The sequence below is a fragment of the Bison bison genome, unplaced genomic scaffold (genome assembly GCF_000754665.1).
Source record: "Bison bison bison isolate TAMUID 2011002044 unplaced genomic scaffold, Bison_UMD1.0 scf7180017858917, whole genome shotgun sequence".
NCBI classification, from domain to species: Eukaryota; Metazoa; Chordata; class Mammalia; order Artiodactyla; family Bovidae; genus Bison; species Bison bison.
This window is the reverse complement of record NW_011489489.1, coordinates 237,178-259,625: the sequence shown is the minus strand read 5'-3', so window position 1 is coordinate 259,625 and position 22,448 is coordinate 237,178. Positions and strand designations below refer to the sequence as shown.

At 39.4% G+C, this 22,448-nt stretch overlaps 1 protein-coding gene across 4 annotated transcripts in view; it reads left to right on the top strand.

Moving 5' to 3' along the window:
- The window catches only part of ASPH (aspartate beta-hydroxylase), a 169,921-nt gene that overhangs the window by 35,499 nt on the left and 111,974 nt on the right, over window positions 1–22,448 (top strand). For 3 of the 4 annotated variants that reach the window (XM_010830312.1, XM_010830307.1, XM_010830324.1), the window contains 10 exons: window positions 6,754–6,846; window positions 8,417–8,488; window positions 12,915–13,004; window positions 13,106–13,228; window positions 16,063–16,095; window positions 17,346–17,402; window positions 17,893–17,946; window positions 18,398–18,430; window positions 21,840–21,878; window positions 22,409–22,444. In XM_010830312.1, coding sequence (XP_010828614.1) covers window positions 6,754–6,846; window positions 8,417–8,488; window positions 12,915–13,004; window positions 13,106–13,228; window positions 16,063–16,095; window positions 17,346–17,402; window positions 17,893–17,946; window positions 18,398–18,430; window positions 21,840–21,878; window positions 22,409–22,444 — 630 coding nt within the window. The remainder of the gene's footprint in view (window positions 1–6,753; window positions 6,847–8,416; window positions 8,489–12,914; window positions 13,005–13,105; window positions 13,229–16,062; window positions 16,096–17,345; window positions 17,403–17,892; window positions 17,947–18,397; window positions 18,431–21,839; window positions 21,879–22,408; window positions 22,445–22,448) is intronic. The other variant, XM_010830318.1, reaches the window with a different exon arrangement.

The following is a 22,448-nucleotide window of genomic DNA, read 5'->3' as shown; positions in this document are numbered from 1 at the left end:
TGGAGTGGGTTGCCATTTTCTTCTCCAATGCATGAAAGTGAAAAGTAGTAGTGAAGTCGCTCAGTCGTGTCCGACTCTTTGTGACCCCATGGACTGCAGCCTACCAGGCTCCTCCATCCATGGGATTTTCCAGGCAAGAGTACTGGAGTGGGGTGCCATCGCCCTCTCCGTGCCTCCTGCTGCTGTTGCCCAAATAGGAAGGGTTGAATGGGATGAGCCCGAATGGGTATCTCAGAGTTAGAATGGTAGGAATAGAGAGAACTCATCCCAGTTGTTGGTGAGCAGTACCTTTAGGTGATTAGAGGAATGTAAGAGAACTTTGTTATTTGATAAATACAGGTGAATTGGGTTTATTTTGTTGTTAAGCTCTTTACATTTTACCCTGGTTCTATCTAGAGAGAAAGTTTTTGTTCTTAGGGTGAGTATTATGTAGCAGACCAAGACAGCTTATTCTCATGAAAATATTATTTGGAGTACTTGGAAAAAATCCTTAGTAACAATCTTCCATGTCATACCCTGCCTCCTCTACTCGCTTGAGTATAAAAACACATAAATTAGATGTTTATTACCAATTTTGGTTGTCATTTTTACGTAGAAATCAATTCCTGTAAAAACTTCCATTTGTAAGCCCTGCAGAGCAGAAAATCATCTATTTTTCTTTTTCATTTGATTTCACTTTGTATATGTGTTTATTACTCTTTGTTACCATCTATACATCATAGAAGGCTATCTGTCACTTCTTCCTTGCCTCAGTCATTACTTCTCTTGTATCCTAAGAGGTTAGCAGAAGGTATCTACTTAAAGTTTCTGTGTTGCTTTTGATAATGAATTAAAACCCCACATGCTGTGTCATCTCTCTTTCCCATGTATTGATTCACGGGAGATATAGTCAGTCTCTGCAATGTACTAGGAGCTGTTCTAGGCCCTGGTGAGAATAGTCCCTGCCATGAAATGCTCTGACATAAACAGGGGATGGAGAGAAAAGTAAACTGGACTGCTGCTTGCAGTGCCCACCTCCCCCTACCTCCAGTGTGCTCCCACACTTAAATCCACTTGCAGGATCCAGCTGAGTCATGTCTGTACTCCCTTTCTCTGATCCTCCCGGGTGGTCGGACTGTGTACCTTTCAATTATCGTGCTCATCATTTTGCTTCATTCCTGAACTTTGTTATTAGACTATGATTTAAGTCCCATGCCTAAGTAAAGTTACATATCGTAGTAACTGACAGTAACAGGGATGCAGTGTATGTGTATTGAAAGGAGAACCCGGGTCTCCTGCATTGCAGGTAGACTCTACCATATGAGCCACTGGTGAAGCCCATTGAAAGGTAAACATACAAAATAGATAATTAAAATATATTTTAGGTCTGTATACACTGTTAATAATATTAGAAAGCTGAAAAAAAATTAAAGAAAAACCCAGAAGCTTCAATAATTGTTTTTTTACCACCTTGTCAAAAGGAGGAGGGTCGGGGGTTAAGTTTGTTTCTTTAGAAGAAATAAAGGAAAACAGTAACTGATGGGAAAAAGTGTATATTTGCTGGATTTAAATTATTTCATGTAATTCTTAAAAGCCTTGTAAGGAGGTACTATTTTACCTGCTTTCTGTATTTGTGGAGACCAAAGTTGTAGCAGTGGTTATGCGTCCAAGATGGGATTCAAATGGAATTCAGATGGAATTCTTGGTTCATATTCCTGAGCGCCTACACATGACCTCGTGTTGTGAGATGTTAAACTGAGTCTACTCCATTCGAGTCTTTGTGGAATCCTTTCATTGGTCCTGAAACCAGGCTCTTAAGTGATCTTTGGAGCAGTGTTTAATTCTTCTGACTTGTCATCCTCTTCCTGGAATCTGTCTGTCCATCTTGGGTTGTGTGAAGTTGATTTGAATCTGGAATGGCTCTTACTGTATGTCAAGGGAAGCTCTTAGAGTTCGAGGCAGTAGGACCGCTTTTGGGGTGCCTGCCAAGATTGTATCTGCTGAGTATATAAGCCAGGAACAACAGCGAGGATTAGCATGGCCAATTAGTATGAGTGCCTTTCTGCTGTATCGATTTCCCAGAATGTTTCTCAAATTTCGTATACCTGTTAGAATTGTTCTTGGGCTGTATTGATTTACGCTGTTAGACTGCTCACATGTGAAGCAGTAGCAGTCCTGAGTACTTCCCACATGAACCACAGCAGCCGGAGTAACCTGGATGGATAAGATCAGTTTTTTTTAATCTGTACACCATTGAATTAGTGAAGATTCATATAAAAGATTGAGGAACTACATTTTTAAAATATCTTTGCTTTTATGTGCTAAGTGTGTGATATCCTATGAAGCATCATATTATGTATAATCCTTATTTCCCCAGATTTTGGTGAGGAAGCAGTTTGTGTGTAATTCTTGTAAAAAGTCGATCCTTCACTCTTAGAGTAAGAGCCAGGTTTTAGGGAGCTTTCTGATGCTCAGGGCTAGGCCTGTGCTGTTCGCCTGTGTTGCCACCTGGTCCTTCCTCACTCCCAGCACCTTCCCTGCTGAAGAATTTTGTACTTGCTGCTCCAAAGCTTTACCTGGAGACTCTTGTCTAGTATAACTCATAAGGCCAGGTCCCTGATGTCCTCCTGTAATCTGTTTCAGTCTTAATCAGTAAGTCCTTTCCTCATCTGTTTGTTGTGAATAGTCCCACCCTCTTTCCCAAAGGGTCTGTCACTTTCCCTATCTCGTATACTCTAAAGAGTTCATGTTTCTTATCTTTTTACTGTTCCCTTCCTGTGGGTCATAGGGGTTTTGTGTGTTGGTTTTCTATAGAACAGCACTTTGAGTTGAGCTTGTCTTGTTTAGTTGCTAAGTTGTGTCTGACTCTTTTTGTGACGCCATGGACTGTAGACCACCAGGCTCCTCTGTGCACTTGATTTTCCAGACAATAATACTGGGGTGGATTGCCATTTCCATCTCCAGGAGATCTTCCCAACCCAGGAATCGAACCTGTATCTCCTTTATTGACAGGTGGATTCTTTACTTCTGAACCACTAGAAAAGCCCACCTTGAGTTAGTAGGTGCTGAATATTTGTTGTATGAATGAATGCAATATGCAATTTAGTAACTTTTAAAATGTTCTGTATTTCTGGAAGGAAAATCCATTTATTCTTTCCCATGGTAGTCTGGTATAGTTGGGTAGTATTGAATAAATTAAGTTGATACTGGACTAGGATAATTGTGTCAGGTAATTAAACTTGCTGTGAACAGTTGATTTAAAGTACTCATTTCATTACTTTTTATAACTTCTTCCATTTTGAATTAAATTGGAGGCAAAATTACACAGTTATTAAATATAAACTTTTTAAAAATTTATTTATTTTAATTGGAGGCTAATTCCTTTACAGTATTGTGGTGGTTTTTGCCATACAGCGACATGACTCAGCCGTGGGTGTACACGTGTTCCCCCGCATCCTGAATCCCCCCCCCACCTCCGTCCTCATCCCATCCCTCGGGGTTGTCCCGGAGCACCAGCTTTAGGTGCCCTACCTCATGCATCGAACTTGCCCTGGTCATCTATTTTACACATGGTAATATACATGTTTCAGTGCTGTTCTCTCATATTGTCCCAGCCTCGCCTTCAGTTTTTTTTTTTTTCCTGATTTATCTTATGCACACAAAGACCTAAACACAAGATATGTTTTTAAGAGAATTCGATGATCTTCCAAATCATACAGGAGCTGTTGTGGTTGGCTTGCAACGATCATTCAACCCTACGTAATCACCATCAGGCAGGCAATTGTGGTCACTCTGCTGCTCTTGCCAGTGGAGGAATAGAAGTGGGTTCTGGTTTTGACTATTAAAATGGGAAGAATGGTAAGAACTTGCAGGAAAAATTTCTTCAAGCCTAAGAAAGAAGTGGAAGAAGAGGTGGTTCTTTGCTTCTGGACGAAGTCTTGTCTCAAAGAGGACCTTGCTGCCCGGGAGACCTGATTACCACCCTGAGGATGAAGCCAGTGCTGAGAGCCAGCCAACCTGCTGTTAAATAATAAATTTCCTTCTTGTTCAAGCCAGTGTGAGTTGGTGTCTTGTTATTTGCAGCCCCAGCAACGTCAAAACCAATACATTCATTTCATAACCTGACTGAATATTTATTTCAATGCTACATCCTTGCCATGTGTACCTCACAATAAATCCAGTTTGAAAACCTTTCCTTTGCCTTGCACGTGTTTATTTTTCTTGTTTAGTTTTTGATTACTTTTTGCCTAAACTCTTGTACAAGACATGGATTTACCACTGTTTTCTGGGGAACACTTATTCATGGATTCATGGGCTAAAATGGACTTGGGTAAGAAAAAAAAAAATTGGAAACGCCAGAGTAAAAGCTTTCATATGGGTTATCAAATCAATAAGAATTATTCTAGAATGCGTTTTCATTAAATGTTAGCACCTTTATCAGAGTCTAGGGAAGGAAAGATGTTAATAAGAACTTCAGCTTCTTTGAAGTTTACAAAATAGTTTATTTTTGCGCTGATTTCACCTCTGGAAAATCACCATGACTAGGTGTCAGTAAATTTACAATTCACCTGCCACTTTGGACAGAAAAGAAAACGGCTCGGTATTTTCTCTAGTTATGGGCTTCCTCCTGTTGTGTTTCATGTTTTACAATTTCAACTTTAGAGACAACTCCCAGCTGGTTATTAGGGTCAGTGTGGGTCTGGATATTGATGTGTAGTAGTAGTTTTCAGGCACTTTTGCCTCAGATTTTTTTTCAAATGAAAGTTTTCTCTAAATCCAATATGAATGGGATTTTCAGGCAGCTTAAATCTTTCTTCTTTGATGGGGACATATTTTACTGCTTATCGAACCCATGGAGCACAGTTTGAAAGCCTGCTACAGACAGGCTTAGTAGAATGACCTTGTAATTTTTCATCCAACCTGAGATACTTTTGAGAGTGAAATAATTATACCAGGACAACAGACAAACTGGAAGTGTTTGGGCAAATTAGGCTTGTGGTACTGAAATGGTGGATGATGCTAGAACTCAGATGGGCATCTCTTTGGTAAATAGTAGCAGGGAAATTGATGAGTCCCCGTTCCCTCCTCTACAGCCCTAAGCCACTCTGGTACAGCTAGAGCCGGGACCCTGTAAAGTCTGCAGCCATTTAAAAAGCAAAGCAGCCCTTCGCTGGGTGCACCCCGTCCTTGGGCACCTGCTATGTACCAGGTGCTTTCTGCAGTGCTGAAAGTGCAAAGATGAATCTCTTGATTCAGAAGATGAAAAGTTTACCCTATTAATTCAGCAAAACTTGGCCATGGAGAGGTCCATACCTGTCCCAGTAATGGTTGAGAGCTCGTAAGCATAGGTTATTTAAGTGGAAAAGTGCATGGGGGAGTTTTCAGCCTTGAATTTGGATCTTGAAATGTGATGTGTTTTACTAAAGGCTTTAATCTCTTACCCCCATCCCCTGAAAGTGAACTATAATTAGGATCTGTGCCTATTTGTGTATGCCCTCTCTGGAATCTATAGTTAGGAGCAGAACACGATTGTATGCGTTGGTGTTTGTTTTCTAATGTTAGATTTTTGCGTAAGTAGTGTCAGAAATGAGTTCCTAGAGGAAATATCAGTGATGAGGTGGGGTCCTGTGAACTCTGTTTCAGTCTTTTTTAGGATTTGGGAGATGGGGTAGGAGTATGTTTTTGTTAATGAGAGAAAAATAAAGTGCTATAAAAGAGGGAATAGTCAGGAAAAACACAAAGAACCAGAGCAGGAGAGTAAATGAGGATCTCCCAGATTACAGCAGTATACCTACATTGAGTTAAAGGTGCTTAAAATTAGAAAAGGCCTCTCTGTTCTGTCCTGACCTTTTCACTCCAGCTGTTGACATGCAGGCACATGCCCTTTAATATCTGCTCCTGGTACAAGACTCTCAGTGGGGTAACAGAGAGCCCAGGGTTTGGTAAATGGAATTGTCAGGCTCATGACAGTCTAATTTAGTTTTCAAAATTGTTGTATTTAGGATGCATTTTAATGTGCTACATACAAAATCTCAAAGAATTAGCAATATATAAGATTTTAGAGCAGCATTGACTTTAAAATCATCTTTTGTGTTAATATATCCTGATGTCTTATTTTCCTTAAGATAAGAAAAGCAAAAGAACTTTTTTTTCCATATTTTTTATGGAATTTTTTATGGAATTGCATGTGTTAACTTTAGAAGGGTGTACATAGTGAGTTATGTTTTTTTTCCTTATATTTAACTATAGTTTTCAAGAAGAGTAATTAATTATATATAAATCAAAGAAAGGCATGCAGGCAATAAGAGTAGAAAGTTCCAGTACCATCTTAGTTGTCTTATTGCTGAATTTGGAGTTCAAATCTTAGAAGTTCCTTATTCACTTATGAACACGAGAGGAGATTGAACCCATACTGAACTTCTTTTGCCAAGTTCAGGCATGACTTGTTATATTTTATTTTACTTATTTTTTTGTGACTTGATCTTTTAGAGATTTGTGAATATTCAAATAATGATTTATTATTTTTTAAATGAAAGGTTAATTTAGGTAAAGAGTTGTTAAAGGCCCGGTGAATTCAAAGGAGGAACTATTTTCCAACTTTATTTTTTTATAAGTATATCAATATTCTCATGTAATAGAAACTGGAAATCTTTGAATAACTGACAATATTGATGAAGTGTTGGGAAATATTATTTTACTTGGTTTAATGTGTCAAAAAATTTTTAAAAAGAAAAAAAAAAAACCTTTAAGTTAATTTTGTGAATAAAAATGCAGGCCTTAAAGAAAAACCTGCTCCAAAGCCAACAGTGCCACCAGAAGAGGCAGACATGTACCCTTGGCTGGAAGATCAGGTTCTGGAGAGCCCAGGTAAGCTTTCCTCTGATTCTGACCAAACATACCTAGTTGCATCCCAGGTACCCAAAGGTAGCAGCTTCCAGAGTCCTGTCTTATCCATGATTTTGTTTTGCAATGATCGCAGAATAATGTAATAACTGGGTTAGCCAAAAAACTCGTTCCATTTTCCCATTAGATGTTACAGAAAAACCTGAACAGACTTTCAGGGGTTTGGTGGGCCAACCCAAACCTTTTTCTTCTTGTCTTCTGAAATTTTATAGTAAACTCTCTTTCTCTCTTTCTTTTTTTTTCTCCTAGAAAAAATCCACACAGGATCATTTTAATTTTTGAGATTAAGAGTCCAGACACAGAAGGCTTCTCCTTGTCTGAGACCATATTTGAAACATCATGAACTAAGTGCTGTGTTTCTTGATTCCAAGTCCAGGATATCTGTGCCATATTATATTGAAAGTAAAATTAGACAGGTCTTGGACATTTAGTTTTGCCCTCTTCTGTCATATTATTTAATGAAGTAGGTCTATTGGGCTCCCAGTCTTTTTAACATGAGTCTCCTGTCTACAATGAAATTCTTCCCAGGACTCCCTGGGATCATCTGTGAAGCCTGTTTATATCTACATAAATTCACACATGAATTCAAGTATTTCCTCAGTCACTCAAGGACCAGTGACCCATATGATAAAAACTCCTGAAATCTCTTAATAAATTGGTAAATGAAGTCTGATTCCATTACTCTCATTTCCTATTGATGCTTTGGTTTTTATTACGAAGTACTATTTCTGCACATTTTCTTTTACTCTAGTTCTCAAAAGATTTGGTTTCATTTTGCCACCTATTGGAAATGTTAGGTATGACACTGCATTTTTACCAGCGATTTAGCCACTGAATCCAGATGGTAGTTGTGTGGATTTTATCACTATATATTGGTAGTTTGGTTTGGTTTACCTTTCTTCCTTTTAGTAAAGATCAAAATGTTGCTGTCAGTTTTTGTTGCTCAAATAATCCCAGGAGAAGTTCCTGTCTCTCACATTCCTGTACAATTGCCGTAATCATGCCTTGACTTTGCAGCAAGAGTGATTATTTTTTTCCTTTTTTTTTTTTCAGAATTTAAATGCGTATTTGAATTTAGCACCTTAAATTTTACTTTGTACTAATTTAATTTTTAAAAACCTTGTTTTTCAAAGCTGGTACTTACTTTGAAATGTACCATTTGCTTTCCCTCTTCCTTTTTTTATTCTTTGTTAATATTACTCTTTGCATATTACTGATAACCTGTCCCAAACTTCCAAACCCTTCAGTTTGTTATCAGCTCATATCCTTTTCAACTTCTTGGTGATATTTGATTTGGTTTAAATGTTACCTTCCCAACTTTCCTCTTATTTGAGTCTCTACCTTCTGTCTTCTCTAACTACCTAGTCTATAACAGAGGTACATACCTCTCATTAAAAACACAATAAAATAGCTGCCCTCCTTGACCCCTACTCATCAATCGAGGAACCTGGTGGGCTGCAGTTCATGGGGTCGCAAAGGGTTGGACACAACTGAGTGACCAACACTTAACTTAGTTATGTTTTAATTATTTTAGGACGTCAGAATATTGAAGATGAAGTATATGAACAAGTTCAGTCACTTGATGAAACAGTATACTCAGAACCTGGTATGAATTAAAATATGTTTCATGTATTACTAAAATGATGGTTAACTGCATAAAACGACTTGGATATTATTTTAAAATTTAAGTGTTAATTGAGCGGGCTTTTAAAAGTTATTAGAGGACAAGTGTTTTTAAAATAACACAGCACTAGTTTTATTTTGCCCCATTTTATTGTTAAGAGAATAAACAAATGGAGACCAATGATAGCGTGACCAATGATACATCAAGAACAAATAACATTAGCAACAGGAGGAGGGAAATAGAAGAGAACCAGGTAAACTATAACAAGCTCTCTGGGAACTGTTTTCAACCCTCAAATTATACTGACTGCTTGTGTCGCCACCAGAGCAAAAAGAAACTTTTAATTACGTAGAGCAGACTCAAACATGCAGTTTACTTAGAGAATGTAAAGCATTTCCCTAGCTCTTACATCTAAAAAGTTTAAGTTCTGTATGGAGAATATTAAATGGTACTCTAGAAACCAATGTTTTCAGATTTGCTAAGACTGTTTCTTGACTCATCCATTGATAAAAACACAGAACCCCCCAAAGGGTTTCCCAGGTGGCTCTAATGGTAAAGAACCCACCTGCCAATGCAGGAGACTTAAGAGCTGCAGGTTTCATCCCTGGGTAGGGAAGACCCCTGGAGGAGTGCATGGCAACCCACTCCAGTATTCTTGCCTGGAGAATCCCACAGACAGAGGAGCCTGGGGGCTACAGTCCATGGGGTCTCAAAGAGTCAGACACGACTGAAGCGACTTTGCACACACGCACCACACCAAAATGTTAACAGGAGGGTTTTGAAGAGAGCAGAACACGTGGTGTCCTGATACTTTTAGTGTGTTGGCATGAGCTGAAGGTGGCCCTACAGTAAAAAAATTATGTTTCTTAAAAACAAACAATTTCCCATCATTTAAATTGGGCTTTTGAAGGCCGGCTAAAGTATCTTAGTCCATCTTGGGTATTTTGAGGTTAAGTATAAAAGCATCATCAGGCTCCATCTGTGCTCCACTGGGGAGACCAGCTCTGTCTGAGTTTGAGGGTTTTGCCCTTGGCTAGTAGGGGTCTAGGAGCCTGTGTCCTTTTAGTACCATTTCTTCTCAGCCAGAGAAGCTACTTCACCTGCCCATGCGATCAAACACAGGCTTTCCTTTCCTACATCTTTTTTTTTTAAATTTCAACTTTAACCTAAGCCAAGGATGATACAATCTCAGCACATGGTTGATTTCAATATGATGAGGTAAGTGCTGTGATGGTGAAATACATGATGCTGTGTGGGACTTACTCAGATTTTGGGGTCACCAGGGGCTTCCTGGAGGAAATGACATTTTGATTTAGGAGCTGGAGGATGGTACAATGCTTTGCCAGTCAAAGGTTGTCAGCAAAGTTTTAAGTAGAGGGCATGGCATGTCTGAAAGTCCAGGGACCAAAAAGGTCTGAACGCAGGTGGAGAGATAGGGGAAGGAATGTTTTTACTTGATCCTAAGAGAAGTTGAAAACATTGGAGGGTGTGAAGGAGTGTTGTGTATTCTGTCTGCAGTGGAAAATGCGGTGGAGGAATTGTCAGTAGGAAGATGGGACACGGAGATTGTACTGGGGATCTGAGTGAGTCGAGATGGTTGATCAAAGTAAGTTTCAGCCAAGGTTGGAGGAGAAGGAAGTCGTGGGCATGGTGGACCTCTGGACATGCAGGAAGCCAGACACTGGAGGAAGGAAGCCAGGCTAGCACCTGGATTCCCTGAATCTGTTCTTTGTCAAAACTTTCTCCTCAGGAAACCACAGACCGTGGCTTTAAATACTACTGAATATATATCTGCAGCCCTGATCTCTCATCTAAGCTCCTGGACTTACCTAATTGAATAACTGACTAACTAGAGATAAGATAACTATTCTTATCTCTATATGCATGTTTTATGGATATCTTAGACTCAAAATGTTCCTAAAACTGAATTCTTGATTCCTCTCCATCTCACAGCTCCACCAAAAAAAAAATGTTTTATTCCAGTTTTATATTTTACATAAATGTTTTACATTCTAGTTAGTGGTATTTTAATCCATTCAGTTGCCGAAGCTAAAATTCTGGGGGTTTTCCTTGATTTCTTTCTCCTCTTCCCCTCTCATGCATCATCCATCAGCAAATCCCTTCAGCTTTAACTTCAAAATATATTCTGACTTCTGCAATGTCAGTACCACCATCCCCTCTTCCATCCCCTTGGGTCTTTGCTTCAATCTTTGCTCCTCTGCACCCAATGTTTGATGTGGCCAGGCCTACTGTGGGCTGATCTCTCTCCCCTTGATCACTTTTCTCGAGCCTAGTTGGCCTCTCTTTTCTCTGTAATCACCAGGCCTGTCTCTGCCCTAGGACCTTTGACTTGTTCTGTCTTCTGTTAGTATGTTTGTGTGTGTGTTCCAGTCTTCACATCTTATCAGGTCACACTTGCCTCCTTGACGCTGTCTCTAATGTAGACTCTCTGTCCCCATCCTTCTGTGTTTCACCATCGCGTTCTGGTCCTGCAGTTACTTTTATTAGCTGTGTGGCTTTAACACAGTTCCTCAAGCCCTTCACCCTTCAAAGTTGGATAATTGCTCCCTCATAGTGTTGGGGCGGCAGTTGCAGAGGGCACTGGCCATGCCTCTGATGAGGTCTCGTGAGCTCTCAGGAGACAGTTTTCCTCATGGTGGGCTGTCCCTGGGTCATGGAGACACTCAGACGGTGTGTGGTGCTTCTGCTGAAAACAGGCACTTCTGTTGAATAGATGGGCGAGAGAGCTCAGCTCTGCCCACGTAAACCCTGTGAAATTACACTGAATAAATAAATAAGGAACATGACTAGAAGAAAAAAAGAGTTGTACAGTTAGTGACAGGAAAAATTGATCGGTGTGCTGAGAAGCAGAAGATCTGAAGTGAGAAACAAGATGGGAGGCTGTGATGAGAAGACCGAAAACAAGCAGCGTCAACGTAAAAGGGCCTAACGGCCCACTTGCAGCACTGGGCCGCACCAGGTGCCTAAAGTGACTAGGAACTCATCGAGTAAAGTGACCAAGAACACCGTGCTGCATTTCGGGAGGAAAGTTCAGTAGCAGTGGAATTGTATCATTGTTACCACTGTGGTGACGATGATGGTAAATACTAACAGCAGCAGCACAGCAACAATAAAATGTACTTATTATAGTGAAAGTGAAAGTTGTTCAGTCATGTCAGACTCTTTTTATATAGTCCATGGAATTCTCCAGGCCAGAATACTGGAGAGAGTAGCCTTTCCCTTCTCCAGGGGATCTTCCCAACCCAGGGATTGAACCCAGGTCTCCTGGTTTGTAGGCAGATTCTTTACCAACTGAGCTACCAGGGAAGCCCTTATTTATTATGGGCCAGGCATTTTTCTCGGAGAAGGCAACGGCACCCCACTCCAGTACTTTTGCCTAGAAAATCCCATGGACGGAGGAGCCTGGTAGGCTGCAGTCCATGGGGTTGCGAAGAGTCGGACACGACTGAGCAACTTCACTTTCACTTTTCACTTTCATGCGTTGGAGAAGGAGATGGCAACCCACTCCAGTGTTCTTCCCTAGAGAATTCCAGGGGCGGGGAGGCCTGATGGGCTGCCGTCTATGGGGTCACACAGAGTCGGACACGACTGAAGTGACTTAGCAGTAGCAGCAGGCATTTTTCTAAGCCCTTCAGTCCTCATAACAATGCTATGAGTAGGTACTCTTATTCCTTTTTTTCAGAAGAGAAATCTTAGGCCCAAAGCAGTTAAGTAACTGGCCCAGGGTCACGCACAGCCGGTACAGGTGGACCTAGATGGTCTGATTCCTAGAGTGGTACTGCACTGCACACCGTCGTCGGGCTCACTTGAGTTCTCTGGTTAGAATGATATATGTGGGAAATCCTCTGCGTGAGGCCATGTCAAGTTACTACTGGGGGGATGTCTCAGACCACAGTGACCAGCGAACCCACGCTGCAGTGGAGTCACACAGCATGTCCAACATCTACACAAGGCAAGAGAAATGGTTACGTATATCATGCCAGTCTCACAACAGAAAATGAGCATCTTGACATAACTTAAAGGCTAAACACAGAAACCTTTAGAAGCAAAGAGTAATGCATCTGACCTAATGCTGATGACCTCACATGTGGTTTAGCTGGCGGTCGGCTGTTCTTTGCAGTAGAACATTTACATAGAGTTGTCTAAAACTGTTACGTGGAATTTTATGTCAGTTCTCAGTGGAAGATCACAAGGTGATCTTTGATCTACTGATCATTGAAGAGGCAAATGTAGTAAGAATTCTGAATGTATTTATTCACTTATGAAATATGGATTGAGAACTTCTCATGGCTAATCATAGCCCCAGGTGCTGGGCAGACAGAGCCACTAAAATAAGTGAGGTCCCATCCTTGGTGTTCTAGTGAAAGAAGACCTGTTGCCCCCTCAGGTGAACTAGCCTTTGGCCAGAGAGAGGACAGAGCTTTGGCGTGTGCAGTGGCCCGGAGGAGGGGCAGGGTGTGCCCAGCAGCTGCAGCGGGTACGTGCAGCCTTGCAGACGGGCCGTTGGTGTTTGTGTTGGCTGCTGCCAGGGGCCCTTGGCGTAGACCTGTGTCACTTTGTTCATTATTGTTGTTCAAGGAGAGAACCTGCCCCAAGAACCAGAAGGACCAGCAGAAGAGCTGCAACCCGACGACCATGTCTTTGTAGGAAGTGATGCAGATGACAGATACGAACCCATGGGAACTGGAGCCGTTCATGAAGGTAGAACACTTTTGTTTTTGGTTTCTGAATAAAGCACAATGAGTCATTGGTAATTAGGATTGTTGAAGTTTTTTAAAACCAATATTTAACTTTTATCTAAAGTTTTTTTTCTTTCACTTGAAGCTAAAAACCAATAAAATGAGTCTTTTCCCTAAAATAAATAGATGTCCCAGTTTTTAAATTCAAAGCACAGTAGGAATTCTGAGAATTTATGCATTTTTTATAGGATATAAATGAAATCCTTCAGTACAATTACTGGACTCTCCATCCTGGAATACCATTTGTTATAAGATACTCAAGCAACTGATGAAATACTGACCTTAATAACCTACCAAAGGTCTTGATCTAAAATGAACTCTGTGACTACAGTGGGTAGAATGCAATTTGTAACCTAGGCATTGGCAAACCTTTCTTTTTCGTAAATGGCCAGCTGGTCATTATTTTAGGCTTTGCAGACCGTAAAACCTCTATCGCAACTTCTCAGTTCTGTTGCCATGGGGCAGAAGCAGCCCTGGACAATGCCCAGTTGAGTAAGTGTGTCTGTGTTCCAGTAAAATTTTATTTGGAAAATCAGGAGGCAGGCCCCATGTAGTCTACATATGGACCAAACTTCGTGTTGATTGGTTTGCATGTATCAATATTTTAAATTAAATGCTAGCTATGTAAGTATCATTTGAGTCATTTACTTTGTACTGTTTGCATTAGGCCAGTTAGAATGGTAGCTATTCACTACTGACGTATGGAAAACTTTTCATTCATATACTTATTGCTCTGTTCTGTTTTAATATGAGGCTGCCATGGTCATTTAGAACCCTGCTAAATTAAGTCCACATGCTTTGTTCTTTTGGAGTCTGTTCTCTGTACTCTTCTTAAAGTAGTCCTTTGAGACATTAATGAATTCTTAAATGATTTTAAGCCACATGTTTGTACTCTGGTTTTTGTTATTTGAAAATATTCAAATTGTATATCATATTATACTTAAAATGAGTATGAAGGAAACATTGTTTTTTAAGAGAGATGTTTTATCTCTAAAGAGTGATGCAAGAGGGACTTCCTGGTGGTTCAGTGGTTAAGAATCCACCTGCCAATGCTGGAGACACAGGTTCAATCCCTGGATTGGGAAGATCCCACATGCTCCAGAGCAACTAAGCTCATGGGCCACAATTACTGAAGCCTGCGCTCTGGAGCCCGAGAGCTGCAACTGCAGAAGCCCATGTGCCCTAGAGCCTGTGCTCTGCAACCGGAGAAGCCACCGCAATGGGAAGCCCGTGCAGCACAGCTAGAGAGTAGAGCTCATGGGACTTGTCCAGGCCATACAAGAACCGAGTGAATAGGTAGCCTCCAGACAATGCTGTTGGTAAATGGTTGCAGGGACTATTTTAAAGCATAAACCTTACGAGGAATTAAATAGATCTACTTCTCACAATGTTTAACATATTGGGGAACTTACTTGAGAAGCAAACAGCTCCTAATTTATGAATAAATGTATTTCCAAAAGCTTGTGTTCATGCCTGTTGTTGAGCAGATAATACACTTTTCCACAGAAATAACACCGTAAGTGATGATTTGGTTTCCATACCAACCTACAGAATTGTATCAGATGCATAATTTGGGAGGAAAATTTAAGTTCAAAATGCTTTTCAACATGTGTATGATCTCACTTGTGTTGTGCATTGAAAATACACATTTACAGACTAGCTTTTGAGCTTCAGACCTTCTGATATCATAAATATCATGATTTCTATGGGAAAACATTTCTGAGTAGGAATGCTGATGAAATGATTTCATCATTTCCCAGGAATGTCTTGCTCCTTCCCATCTTTGGCCAGAATAACTAAGTAAGATTGACAGTTGATATTCTAGATGATGCTTATACAACAAGTTTGAATCAAGACACTCAAATAATCAGAAACATAAGGAATTTGATATTTTTGAGGTTAGGAGGTATAGATCAAGAGTGGGCAGAAACACTTGTAAAAAATTTATAAATTGAAGAAACTTTATTTTCTGACCTAATTTTTAATTGGGACATAGATTCAGTTTGAACGTAAAAGTTGCTTGTTATGAGTCTTCAGAAATTACAAATACTTATGTCCATATAGCTGTTAAATTAACAGAGGTCATGTAAGTGGCAGCACTTGGCCATCAGAGGTATGTAGATGAAAGTATCGACACATCGACCTTTCAGCTCCCCAAACATCTATAGTCCCTTGGTTCTGCCTTTGTGTTTCCATATAGAGACTGTACTTTTGCTTCTGAAAATGGCAGGACATGTCTAGAAAATAGATTGGCCAAGGGGGTTGAGATGTGGACACAGCCTTTGTCACTGTGTTGTGAGAACAGTCGTGTCCAACTCTTTATGGCCCCATGGACTATAGTCCACCAGGCTCCTCTGTCCATGGAATTTTCCAGGCAAGAATACTGGAGTGGATTGCCATTTCCTATTTCAGAGGATCTTCCTGATCCAGAGATTGAACCCTCCATCTCTTGCATCTCCTGCACTGGCAGGCAGATTCTTTACCACGGTCACCACGTGGGAAGCCCGTCTTTACTCTGACTAAATCACCCTCCCTTTTTAGCTCAAGTTACGGTGTTTGTCATCTTTGTGGGGTTGTTAAGTGGATCCTCTAAGAAAAATACGTGAGGCATTTCTAAATGTAGTTCTGGTGAAAGATATTTAGCAGATGTTTATTGATATTTTCATGGTTTGTTTTAGTACCTATTTGCTTTCAAAATAAAATCAATGATAAACATTCATCCAGAATATACATATAAAATACATAAATGTACTATTTATTAAGGTAGTAATCTTTATTTAATGTTATTATTTTCAGAAACTGAAGATAGCTACCATATAGAAGAGACAGGTAAGATTTTAATTTGGTACTATTCTGTTTTAATTAATGTTTTCCTATAAAAGAAAGAGAGATAAAATGATTAATATGTATTAACTATCATACTTTATATCAAATATCACATAATACATAATAAATGATTATTATTATATAATACGTTATACCACAATTATATATATTTGTATGTACACATATATATAGATATATGTATATATCTACCTATAGATACATGTATATATGAATATAATTTTGTGCTTTTGAAGTCTACTTCCTGAGGATAAATTCCCAGGAGTGGAATTATTAAGTCAAAAGGTACTGTGGGAGTTTGGGATTAGCAGATATGAGCTGCTGTGTATAGAATGGATGAACAACAGGTCCTGCTGTATAGCTCAGGGGACTATATTTAATACCCTGTGATAAACCATAGTGGGAAATATATAAACAAGAATATATATTTATATATATATGCATACTGAATCACTTTGCTGTATAGCAGAAATTAACACAACATTATAAACCTACTATACCTCAATAAAAATAAATAGAAAAAAAAATTTTTAAGAAGATAATTGGAAAAAAAGATGCTGTAGAATTACATGTTTTGTAGTCCTAAATTCCTGAGTCAGAACAGTCAGAGTTTTGTCTTGTCTCATATCATGTGTCCCCAGAAAGTATGGCCACACTGGAGACGAACGTACCGTCTTCCAGTAAGCCTGTGTCGGCCAGTTTTTCTCCCAGGGTTGGAATAGACCCCTCTTTCTGTGGGACTACGTCATATTGTTGGCTGGCATTTAGGACGTATGTCGTTTCAACAATAGGTGTCTATAAACATGAGAATTGTGGTGTAGTCGGGGGGTGCTCAGGTGCTGAGTCCAAGTGAGGGGCTAGGAATGTGGGTCCTCACTCAGGCTCTCTTGTGCGGGTGCCTGCTGTGTGCCTGGGAGGAGGGTTCACCTGCACTCCTCTGTGTCTCTGCCTCATTTTTTGTTCTGTGAATATCATTGAATTTTCATTAAATGAGAATATAGCTCCATGATTTTGTGGTTCAGTTACATTGATGATGGAAACTTTCTTATTCATCTTTGTATTTGGCATTTAGCACAAGTTAGTACCTGTTTGTTTCATGAATGAATGTAAGTTTGGGCATCATTTCAATTTGATTTCTGTCTCCACTAGAAATTGTGCTTTTCCTGTTTTAAATATCAAGCATAATCCTTTTCTGAGACATATTTGTCATTTCCTAATTGTTTCCTGATTTATAGCTTCGCCAGCCTACAGTCAAGATATGGAAGACATGATGTATGAGCAGGAAAATCCAGGTCTGTAATGTATGTTTCTGTTTCAGGCAGTGACCAAGGTTGTTTCCACCCAGGGTTAATGATTCACTCTGATTCAAATAGAGATCTCTTTATAATACTTGAGTCATTTTTGGCTGCCCAGGTATTATACAAATATCTGAATATAGTTTAATATTACATGGAGAAATGGGGAAAAAGGAGATTTTTTCAGATCACTGTTGGGATTTTGTAAATATTAATAGAATACTGGCAAGAATGTTTGGGAATGAATGAGGCAATGTGATATAGTGGAGCCAGATTTGGTGAAAATTCTATTCTGCTCCTTCCTATCCTTGTGACTTGAGAGGAAATTATGGCCTGTTATTCAGCTTAAATTTTATTAAATAATGATAATAATATCTATCTTACACAATTGTTAGAATTAGAGTTAATTTGTAAATAGTTTAGAGTAGTGTCTAGCAATGTGCATGTTTTTTCATGTTTGGCAAAGGTGTATGTTTTTTCTTTCTAGATTCCAGTGAACCAGTAGTAGTAGATGATGCTGAAAGAACATACCAAGAAACAGGTACCTGATGAATGTTTTCATTAGATTTTAAACCTTACTTCCGGGTCTATGGTTGCAATGCTCTGTTAACATGATGATTTTTCTTTTCATGGGTCAAAGATAATTTTAACGCCTAATACAGGATTTTTTGCATAGATTGTTCAAAAAGACTTTCAGGCTTTCATATTTCATCTCATCTACCCCCACCTCATAATAAAACAAGATATTAAGTCCTAATGTTTCTTCTGCATGTCTTGCTTTATGCCAATTTGAGAAATTTTTATGAAAATAATTTATCTGTCCTTTCCTATCATTGTTTTTGGGCAGAGGCCTTTCTCACTGATTGTACGGTCATTAAATATTTAAAGGGACAGAAATCTGTATTGGAGATTTAGTTGTGCTTTTTCACTAAAATGACTAAAAAGTAATGACTCAAGTAATACTTATTTTGGTTTTATTCTCTTTTTTGCAGATGATGTCACCTACCGAGACTATGATGAACAAGGTTTGAAAATGCTTTTTAACATTAAGCTACCTACTTGTTTTTAAAATCTACTCAGAGTTAGACTGTAAAGTATGGAGAGTGATACTTTTAGCTACAAATACCATAACTTAAAGGAGCCAATCAATGGGTAGTTTTCAGAGTTTACTTCGGGAGATGGTTTATCCATTCCAGTGATTCTGCCATTGCTTTAGGAAGCAGTTACAAATTTTTCAGGAAAATTTAATCTCATTGCTTTATAGTTGTGGCTGTTTTTAAATTAAATATAAGTCCTGTGCTTGAAGACTACTTTGAAGTGAAGTGAAAGTTGCTCAGTCGTGTCCAACTCTTTGCAACCACGTGGACTGTACCCATGAATTCTCTACATAAGAATACTGGAGTGGGTAGCCTTTCCCTTCTCCAGGGGATCTTCCCAGCCCAGGGATCGAACCCAAGTCTCCTGCATTGCAGATGGTTCTTTACCAGCTGAGCCCAAGAATACTGGAGTGGGTAGCCTATCCCTTCTCCAGAGGATCTTTCTGACCCAGGAATTGAACCAGAGTCTCCTGCATTGCAGGAGGATTGTTTACTAACTGAGCTCTCAGAGAAGTGAAGACTACTTTAGTCAGAGTTTAACTACTCTAGTTGCTTCTGCAAATTAATTTCATTAAATAAAGATGACTGCTGTCCATGAAGAAAGGTATGGAAGAACTCCATTCTGGACTTAAAGCGGCATAGAGAAAATAGTTCTGGCATCAGATTCTGATTTAGGCAATTGCAGCTGCTCTTGTTGCCCCAGCACTTCCCATGCTGTTTTCATTAAACTTCCTGAAGTAGGTTATGTTTTCACTACTCCCCAGATGAAAGAAGTAAGGTTCAGAGAATGTAAGTAATTTTGCATATGTTCATTTGACTAAGAAATGATAGAGCCAACAGTGGATCCTTCTTATTTCAATATCCTCAAAGATGACTCCATAGAAGGAAAGAAGCCATTTGAGAATAACTTTCTGTGAAACAAGAAGGATGAAGAGATGTGTAGGTCTTGAGTCGGACGTGGAGGACTTCCCGTGTGCTGGATGATTTTAGGGCTTGACACTCAAATATGAATAATATGAAGTCTCTACTTTCAAAAAAAACTTGTGGTCTTATGTTAGCTGGTGAATTTCAAGTGAAGAAAATTAGAAGAGCTATGTGTAGATCTAGTATGCTAATTTATTAAACATGTGATATTAAGATTTGAGCCTACCAAGATCACCATCCACAGGTCCTAATGGGATGTGAAGGATGCCATCAGAAGAATCCTACTAGGGACTAATATTTTTTTTTAATAAATTAAATAACTTGGCCACTATGAATGCATTTAGGTTTTCTTTTTGATTTTGAATTTAAAGGAGAAAAGAGGAATTTGGAATTTAAAAATTGCACGCAGAGGTAGGATTTGAGATAGTGTTCTAATTTCTGCCAGTCATTATTGTGTTTTTCCAAATATGCTCGTAAGAACATGTTCCAAATGCAAGCTGCAGACTAGATATAGAGAATTCTAAAATCAAATTTAAAAGAAGTATAAAATTAGATAAATGCTAAGTTAGATGTTGTGAAAGTAAAGATATATTCATAGGCAGAATATTGTAATAAATATAATTTAAAATGTTAACAAGGTATAAATATGACCACTTTTGTGCTCATGTGCCTGGTGGATGGAGTGCTTTTTTGTAAGACAGATGGACTGGAAAACGGGCTTGGGGCCAAAAGGTCATGAGCAGTCTGCCCATGCGGGTAGTGCCTACCGAGCCATCCAAGGGGAGATATCAGATTAGCCGATGGATGGTATTTGGATCATAGAAGAGAAGTCTATTCCCGACTGAGTCTGAGAATCTTCGGAATATGCATCATGATTGAATCCAAAGACTGAAGTAGTTTAAGAGAGGGGAGAGAGCTAGATGAGAGGAGTCGCTGTGTCTGCACTCTGATGAAAGGCAACCTTTAATGCCTGCTAAGAAAAAGGTGAAATGATGAAGATCGATGAGAAAGGAGAGAATCAAAGGAGAGGATGGTTGCCCTGGAGTTCAAGGATGAGAGCATTTGTTAGGGAAGGAGCTGCCAGGAGATCTGATTCAATAAAGGCAGGAAGTGTCCACTGGGTTAAATGAGGGCTCGTGGGTAGTCTTAGAGGAGTCTTTTCAGGGATGTGGTCAGCACTGGAAGACAGACTGGAGTGGGTTGAGGAGAGGAAGTGAGAAGACAGCATGTGCAAATGACTCTGAAGACATTAGATTGTGAAATGGAGGAGAGAGAGGACAAGGACAATCTTAATGGAAGAGAATAAAAAAAATATATATATATATACGTAAAATATATATACACTCACAAACACACATATATATGTATAACTGAATGACTTTGCTATCCAACTGAGCTATTGTAAATCAACTATACTTCAATAAAAAAGAAAAACATACAAAATGAACAAACTAATAAATAAAAATGACACCAGCAACAAAAAGAAAAGGCTTGTTTGTTTTTCAGTTGATAGAAGAGCATATTAAAATGGGACACAGTTCAGGGTGACAGAGGGAGCAAGTATTCACTGTGTCTTTGTCTTCCACCAGCAGGATAGAAAAGCATTTATTAAAAACTGTCCCTCACTCTACCCAGGCACTGGGAATAATATCTAAAAGATAGTAAATGCTTGATATTTTTCTTTATTAAATGATCAAGGGGAATACATTTGTAACTGTGCTAGGACTATAACACAGTTTGCTCTTAGGGTACGAGGACATTTGAGGCATTTTGGAAGATGGGAAAAGCAGGAATCAGGCTGACTAGGGAAGCTATGGACTAGCCGGACACGAGGGGAGATGGTGGCAGAGACAAGAGCCTAAGCAGTGGAGCAGAGAGAGGTGAGCCCTGGGCTGTGGTTAAGGTAGTGGATTAAGACCTGCCCGCTGAACCCTCATCTCGGGTTGGAGGCAGGGCCGTTTGCCCCAGGTGGAACATCTGAGCATCGCTTACTCTGCGAAGTAGAGAATCTGCCAGGTCTGGGATCCAGAGTGTAGAGCAGACAGAGCTGTGGGTAACTCAGAACCTCCACTACAGTCACAAAGGATAAAAGAGAAATTCAGCACCACCCAGGGGTAAACAAAGTATGGGACCCTGTTAACAAGTGATTGGGGAGGAACTTTAATTTTCCCCATTTGGCAAGAAGGAAGCATATATAATTGTTCCTCTGGCTAGAAGAGGCTACTCTGCAATTTGAATCTAGGCCTGTTTCGCCCCAGAACCAAACTCTTCCCCACTGTACTCTGTAAACTGCCATTTACTAGTAATGAAGTCACAGGGGTTCAAGAATAAACTAGACTTTGAACTGTATGGCTGCTCTTGTGTTCTAATGAGATACTGGGCTACAGGAGTATTTTTTCTGTGTATTTTGTAGTGTACGAGCCATTGCAAAATGAAGGGACAGAAAGTTCAGGTAAGATATTGAGCTTCCTGCAACTCAGCTCCCCTTGAATTTGTGAAAACGAGTATAACTTGTGGAACAAAGATGTAGTCAGAAATACAAGACATTCTTAAGTCACTAAGGAATTGGATCATGTTGATATATTTATCCTGTTTATGGTGCCAGGTTTATGTCCGCAGAGATAATGCCAACCTATTTTTAAAATCAATTGACTTTTAAATATTTATTTATGTTTTGACTGCACCAGGTCTTAGTTACAGCATGTGGGATCTAGTTCCCTGACCAGGGATTGAACCCTGGGCCCCCCTGTGTTGGGAGCGCAGAGCCTTAGACACTGGACCACTAAAGACATCCCAGCCTATTGATGTATTCTTTGACTATAATTTAGAAATTAAAGTTGATATTCTAATGAATCTCTCTATAAGAAACCCCAATCTAAAAAGAGTCAAATTTAGGTCTCCAAACGAATATATTAAAGAACTTGTGAAAGTATGTAAGATGTGCTTAATGTAAGATGTGCTTTAATTTTTTTTTTTTTTTAGATCATGCTGTAGATAATTCAAACACAATTTTAGAAGGTAA